The sequence below is a fragment of the Stegostoma tigrinum genome, chromosome 46 (assembly GCF_030684315.1).
Source record: "Stegostoma tigrinum isolate sSteTig4 chromosome 46, sSteTig4.hap1, whole genome shotgun sequence".
Lineage (NCBI taxonomy): Eukaryota > Metazoa > Chordata > Chondrichthyes > Orectolobiformes > Stegostomatidae > Stegostoma > Stegostoma tigrinum.
The window spans coordinates 12,095,369-12,103,266 of record NC_081399.1 but is presented as its reverse complement, the minus strand read 5'-3'; the positions used below and the strand labels follow the sequence as shown (position 1 = coordinate 12,103,266).

General features: G+C 41.4%; 1 protein-coding gene across 1 annotated transcript; it reads left to right on the top strand.

Moving 5' to 3' along the window:
- Nucleotides 1-749: 749 nt before the first annotated feature.
- LOC125449544 (probable G-protein coupled receptor 139) lies at nucleotides 750-1,622 on the top strand. The gene has a single exon (XM_048525361.1). The coding sequence runs from the start codon at nucleotides 750-752 to the stop codon at nucleotides 1,620-1,622; it is 873 nt and encodes a 290-aa protein (XP_048381318.1).
- Nucleotides 1,623-7,898: the final 6,276 nt, after the last annotated feature.

The window sequence follows — 7,898 nt, the reverse complement described above, 5'->3', positions numbered from 1 at the left end:
GAATTCTGGGCAGGAAGATAAGAAGGTGAATCCATTGAGTGACCAAGAGGGAATTAGAAAGCTAATTCTGGACTAAGTAGTTTGGGGAAATGGAGTTTTGGAAAACTGGAACAATGAGTGAAGAGGAGTTCACATCAATGTGAACTTTAGTGAGGGAGTAATTGCCAATGGGAAGTTACAAAGTGAGTGAGAATTGGACAGGTTGGGTCCTTGACAAACAGGGACTCATTGGAATGATCTCCCACAGATTCTGAATGCCAATTCTTGGAAAAACAGTGATTGGGAATGGGGAACTGGTTTGGGAGTTAAACATTGGAGACATTATAGACAATGGGAGCTGAATGATGGGTTGCCATATGAGAAGCAACAGACATTCCTTAATGATGAGAGATTGAGAGTGAACAATGCAAATGATGAAACAATAAGAGATCACAGTGATGGGAGCTGGTAATGATAATGTGAGCTCACTTAGTGCGAGGGAGAGAATGACAGGAGATGGAAAACAGCAGATCCTTCACTAATCCAGGGAGTGACAAAATTGAAATGCTGAGGAAATCAGTAAGAAGAATTCACAAAACAAGGAACAAATGATTAATTGTAACTCACTTAGATCCTTTTTCTCACAGACACTATCCTATATGTTGGCTCACTTCCTCCCCATTTTTACCAAATCAGTTGAATCCATTAATGTGTGATGAGTGAGCCATTGATAACCTGCTCCTCCCTTTCCATTTCTTTCAGCAAACCTAATGACCATTGTGATTCTGTCCCGAGGAAGCTGTGGCCTCTCCAGATGTACTGGCCGCTACCTGATGTCCATGGCAGTGGCGGATTTGCTGGTCATCATCTTCTGTGTGATCCTGAGCTACCTGGGATCTCTTCACTTCCCCATCTCCTTCCTCAACCACTACCACGTCTGCAGCCTGAACAGGATCACAAATGCAGCAGTAGTGGACAGCTCAGTCTGGCTCACCGTGGCCTTCACCTTTGATCGCTTTGTCGCTGTCTGTTGTCCCAAGTGGAAGGTCCAATACTGCACAGAGAGAACAGCGGCTCGTGTAATCCTGACCATCTGCACAGTGAGCTACCTAAGAAATATCCCACGTTATTTCACCTATGAACCTGATTACCCATATGCTCCTTTCAGAGGCTGCAGACTCCGTAATGTGTGCAGCAAATCTGTTTGGGCAGTATACATGTGGTCCAGCACAGTCTTAACTCCCATCATTCCCTATGTGTCCATCTTACTGCTGAATGCTCTGACTGTCAGACACATCCTGGTGGCCAGTCGTGTCCGCAAGGCACTCAGGGGACGAGGCCTCAATGGGAAGGATGGAGACCCGGAAATGGAAAATCGAAGGAGGTCCACCATCCTGCTCTTTGCCATATCAGGCAATTTCATCATTCTGTGGATTGCCAGAGTGGTGGACTTTGTTTTTCAGGAGATATTGCTCGGCATGAGCAGGAATGCAATACTCACCCATGTAGGAGACATGCTGATGTATCTGAGCTCCTGCACCAACACCTGTGTTTACACTCTCACCCAGGCAAAGTTCAGAGAGAAGATGAGGCACATGATAAACCATCCCATTCTCCTTTGCCTGAAGTTCCTCAGAGACTGAAGACCAAAGCCAAGTCAGTGAGCTGAGTGATACATTCAAGAAACAGCCCACAAGGGGCTGGGGCTAAAGGCAGGTCCACAATAATAACTTGGGTTCTGGAGACCCTTATTTTTCAACATTTTGTGTCCCTCATGACAATAAAACAGAAAAGTTAGAAAGGTGACAGTGAGTTAAACTGGCTTAACACAGGGAGGACGACCAGAGTTATAACTGGGAGACCCAAGAGTAAGTGTTCCTGAAAGTGGCTGCATCTCTTTAAGCATAGTATTTACAGTCTATTCCCTATAAGTCCTGATAACAGCTCAGGATGCACCATTGATACTTATATGCAAGCAATATGTAACGGAGGACTAATTGTTTCAATCACCAAGAGCTCTCCAGACTCATTGAGACTCTGGTTAAGCTTCTTAATGAATTCAAAACAATTATTAAACAAAAATCATTTTCAAAACTTCTAGCAAGTTGGTGAACAATTAATCTTTAATCCAAAATACTTCTTAATCCTTACACAATGCCCTATAGGTACGTACACAATATAAAAGCCAGAGATGATTATTTTTTAAGGGACAAAAGGAAAACACACTCTTATTAGCTAATAGTCTGAAAGACAAAGGATAAAATCTGCTGAAATCTCACTATCCCCCAGGGTTTGTTATTGGTGAAATCGAATCTCTGATAGTGCAGATTGATCTACCAAATAAGCCTTCAGTCCAGAAGTAAATCAAGGTTTGAATAATGGCCACCGTTCATCCTCTCAGGGTTTTGAAAGTAGTGAGAATTCCGAATTGTAGAAGCTTTATCAGGTTCCCACATACTTCACAAAGATGGGGAGAGTGATATTCTTACAGCCATACAGCTTTAAGGTTCAGCATTTCATTTTCATTCTTCTTTTGTTCTTTCATTCCCTCGTTTTGTGAAACTGAAACTCAAGTCCAAAAAAAATTCCATACAACTGTCAGTACAGAGACCCTCTTCCAAAACAAGGACTTTAGCATTTAAGAGCAATAAACACTAATGCTTATCTCCTTGAAAGCATTTCCAAATCCATTTGTCATCCTGCAATCAACAGATGAATAACAACTCACATTCTACTGTTGTTCTCATTTCTAGGAAACCCGCGAAAATGTCCTTCAAATCCATGATTAAAAACCTCCATAATTTAGAAATTGTTGTTAATGTTTCAATTTCAATTTCATATAGTTTTATTTTATTCGTTCATGGCTTGTGGGCATCGTTTGCTGTGCCACCATTTGTTTTCCATCTGTAAATGCCTTTGAGAAGGTTGTGCTCAGCTGCCTTTTTGAACCACTTCATTTTCAGTAGATAGACACACAATGACATTAAGGAGGAAATTCCAGGGTTCTTATCCAGTGACAGTGACAGAATAGTAATTTATTTCCAAGTCAGAATGGTGAGTGGGTTGAAGGAAAACTGCAGGTTGTGATGTTCCCACGCATATACTGCCCTTGTCCTTCTAAAATGTAGTGGTCGTGAGTTTGGAAGATGCTGTCTCAGGAGCTTCAGTGAATGTCTACAATGCTTCCTGTAGATGGTGTTGCTACTGGCCATGCTGCAGGGAGTGGATATTAGTGGATGGGATGACAATCAAGTGGGCTACTCCGTCCTGGATGGTGTCGAGCATCTTGATTGTTGATGGATCCGCACCCATCCAGTCAAGTGAAGAGTATTTCATCATACTCCTGACTTGTGCCTTGTAGAAAGCCGACAGGCTTTAGGAGTCATGAGGTGAATTACTCACTGCAATATTCCTAGCCTGTGGCTTGATCTTGTAGCCACTGTATTTATATGGTGAGTCCACATAATCATACAGGGAGGCAGTGGCTTAGTGATATTATCGCTGGACTCTTAATCTGGATAACCAAATAATACTTAAATTATGCTACGGCAGGTGGAAGAATTTGAATACAATAATAAACAAAAACACCTGAATTACTCGTCTACTGATGTCCATGAATCCATTGTTGATAGTCTGAAGAACCCATCTGATCCACTAGTGTCCCTTAAGAAAGGAATCTGCCCCTTACCTGATCTGGTCTACATGTGACTACAAACCCACAGTAATGTATTTGACTTTTAACTACATTCCAGGCAATTAGGGATGGACAATAAAGGCCGGCCTATCCATCAATGCACCTGTCCTGTGAATGAATGAAAAGAAACTCCACTTTAGTTTCTGGTCAGAGGTTACCCTCAGGTTGTCTATGGCATGGGATTCAATGATGGCAACATAAACTTGGATATCGTCCAGGTCTTACATTATTAACATAAAACAGCACATCACAGGAGCAAGCTCTTCAGCCCACCATGTCAGTGAGAACCATGTTGCCATTCTAAACTAGTTCCATTTGCCTCCACATGGTGTGTTCCCTCTGTTCCCAGTTTGTTCATGTGTCTGTATAAATGTCTCTTAAATGTTGCTATTCTGTCTGCTTCTGTCACATCCCCTGGCAATATGTTTCAGGCACTTACCACTTTCTGTGCAGGAAAATATTGTGCTTGCATATCTCCTTTAAACTTTCCCTGTCTCACTTTAAACTTATGTCCTTTCGAATTTGACGTTTCCATCCCTGGAAAAAAAACTCTCTAGCTACCCATTTATCAATACCTCTTACAATTTTATACACTTCTATCAGGTTGACCCTCCCAAACTCCAATGATCAAGAGAAAACAACCCATGTTTGTCCAACCACTCATTTTCATGAATACGCTTCAAGTAACATTCTCTTTAACCTCTTTTGGGCACTCTCCAAAGCCTCCACGTCTGGGCCAGAACTGCACACAATGCTCCCAATGTGGCTTCACTAAAGTTATATATAGCTCCACATGACATGCCAAATTTGATACTCAATGCCCCCATCAATGAAGGCAAGCATGTTGTATGCCTTCTTTACCACCTTATCCTATTCTTTTACCACTTTCAGGAAGCAATGGAATTGCATCCCAAGATCTCTCTGTGTATCACCGCTCCTAATTATCCTGCCATTAACAGTATGCTTTCCTTTTGTATTTGATCTCTCAAAACTCATCCCTTCACACTAGTCTGGATAAAACATCATCAGCGATTACACCACCCAACTTTCTAACTGATCTACATCCTGCTGCATCCTTTCACATCCTTCCTCACCATCAGCCACTCCACAAATTTTTGTGCCATCTGCAAACCTGGCAGCGTGAACATGACATGAACTGCTTTAATATTGGAAAAGGTGGGAATGGTGCTGAACATTGTGAAATCATCAGTGAAAATCCTTACTTCTGACCTTATCATGGAATGCCATTAACGAAGCAGATGAAGATAGTTGGGCCAGGGATACTCCCTGAAAAACTCCTACAGAGATGTCCTGGAGCTGAGATGACTGGCCTTTAGAAAGCACAACCATCTTCCTATGTGCCATGCATGCCTCCAATGACCAGAGAATTTTCCTCCAATTGTCATTGACTTCAGTTGCTCAGGATCCTCAATAGTCCATGACTATCGATATGTACTCTCAATAGCTGCCTTGCCGGTCCAGCAGGCAGTTATCTTCAGCCAGTTAAATTAATAAAGTCTCTTTTTTAAATCCTGATTGTAGTCCTGTGTTTATATTTTCATGTATAAACAGAGAATAAAAGTCACAGTGGGAGCTGGTTCTAGGTCAAGGGCAATTATTAGTAGGAGAACATTTAGGGGGAGGGTAGGCTGACTCTGGAAAATGGCAAAGTATGGCCCACTTTATGAATTATTAATTGGGTGAACACCCACTCAGACAGGTTAAGGACTGAATAATTAGAGTCAAAGTTTGACAGGGTAAGCAGTGACTACTCAATGGGTTAAGATTAAAGAAGAGGAGTTTAAGTATTATTAAAGACACAAGTTCACCCAAGGCAAAAGTCAATAAACAAATCCAAAGTTTTTTGGGAGACAAAAGAGTTAGAAATTAAGACAAAGTATTATCATGACAGAGTACAGATAGGAAATAGCCCAGAGCTCTAGGTTAAATATAAAAGGCTCAGAGGATAGCTGGAAAAACAAATAAGAGAAATAATGAGGGATTATGAAAGTAAATTGGTAGTGAAAATAAAAATGAATCACAAACTCTTCTTTAGGTATATAAACAGTTAAGAGCATTTAAAAGAGGAGTGAAGATGAGTGTGGAATATAAAATGTATTTTTGCAAGTGAGGGGTATCGCTCAGATATTAAATAAATATTTTGCAATGATTTTCACTGAGGAGGTGACACAGGAGTTCAGTCACTTGATGGAATTGAAATCGATGATGACATATTGGATAGGTTGCTTAAACTGAGATCTTACTAGGAAATTGATACTTTTTAGTCAGGTGTAAGCTTTGTAGGCACTGCTTCCTCAGGGATCAGTACTGGGTCACTGGCCTTTCCCAATATATATTAATGAATTGATAAGTGTGAACACTGAGAAGACATCAGAGAAGAGGCAGAAAGCATTCAAAAGAATCAGTCTAGGACTGAGTGTCCTCATCATTCATGTGGAAAAAACGTAGAAAGTGGAAAACTTTTAATTTAGAGCAAGCAGCTGAGAGGAGATTAGATCAAGATTTTCAAAATCTAAGGAGTGTGGTCAGAGTTGAAAGGGGGAAACTGTCCCTATTGGTGGAAGGGGGAAGACACAGATGGCACAGATTGATGATGATTGGTAACAACAGCAGTGTCTAAAAAAAGAAACATTTTATCAGAACAAGTGGTTAGGGTCTGAAATGTAGTGTCTGAGAATGTATAGGAAGTAGGTTCACTCGAGTGGATAGGGTCTAGAATGTACTTCCTGAGAATGTGATAGAGACATATTCACTTGAATGGTTAGGATCTGCAATGTACTGTCTGAAAGTGTGGTGGAGGCAGGTTCACTCGAGTGGCTCAGGTGTGGAATGTCATGTCTGACAATGTGAGGGATCTAGGTTCACTTGATTGGTTACTGTCTGGAAAGTACTGTCTGAGACTGTATTGGAGACAAGCTCACTCAAGTGGTTGGATCTGGAATGTACTGTTTGAGAGTGTTAGGGAGGCAGGTTCACTCATATGATTAGAATCTGGAATGTAGTGTCTAAGAGTTGTGGGGTGAAGGCTCACTCAAGTGATTAGGGTCTGAAATGTACTGTCTGAGAGTGTGGGGAAGACAGTTCACTCGAGTGATTAGGGTCTGGACTGTACTGTCTGAGAGTGTTGGGGAGGCAGCTTTACTTAATAGCTTAGGGCCTGGCACTTCATTTCTTTAATTATGGTGGAAGCAGGTTCAATCAAGTGTTACAATCTGGGAATACACAGTGGTGGAGGCAGGATCTCTCAAGTGGCTAGGGTCTGGAATGTACTGTCTACCCTGTTCACCCTATCTACCTGTTCTGACCCCTTCAGGAATCTATGGACTTGTACACCAATGTCTTGTTGCTCTTGACTATTCCCTAATGATCTACCACTCATTTTCAATGTCCTACCTTATTTGACCTCCCAAAATTCAGCACCTTATTGGGATTAAGATCCATCTGCCATTGCCTTGTCCAATTTACCAGCTGATCAATATTAGATTGAGATATGAGATAATTTTCTCAATATTAACAACACCAATTGTCATGTCATCTGCAAACTTACTAATTACACTGTGTACATTCACACCCAAGTCATTAATGTATGGAACAAACTGCACTGGTCCCAGCACTGATCCCTGTGTTACACCGCTGGCCACAGGCTTCAAATCGCAAAACAACCTCCCCCCATTACATTTTCTGAAGAAGGGCCCCAACCCAAAAAGTCAAGCTTTCCTGTTCCTCTGATGCTGCTTGGCCTGATCTGTTCATCCAGCTTCACACCGTATTATCTTCCCCCATCACATTTTGCCTCCTATCTGTAAACCAGTTTTATATCCATTTTGACAATTTGCCTTGGGTCTAGTTCTGAGGAAGGGTCACCGGACCCAAAGCATTAACTCTGTTTTCTCCTTCAAAGATGCTGCCAGACCTGCTGAGCTTTTCCAGCAACTTTGTTTTTGCTCTTGATTTACAATATCCACAGTCCTTTCAGTTTTTATTTAGACTGAAACACAAATCCTCCAGGTAGTAATGACAGAATTGCCACGTGCCATGAGTTTCACAATTTAGGTAAAGGTATCAGGAAAGTAAATGTGTGGCTTGAGAGCTTGTATGAAAGGCAGGAATTTAGATTTTTGGGACATTAGGATCACTTTAGGGAAAGAAAATATACAGAAGAGATGTGTGTGACCTGAGCAGCAATGCAACTAAATTCCTTGCT

Excerpts from the sequence above, each read along its gene's own strand:
- LOC125449544 (XM_048525361.1), top strand. The coding sequence starts at position 750 with ATGACCATTGTGATTCTGTCCCGAGGAAGCTGTGGCCTCTCCAGATGT.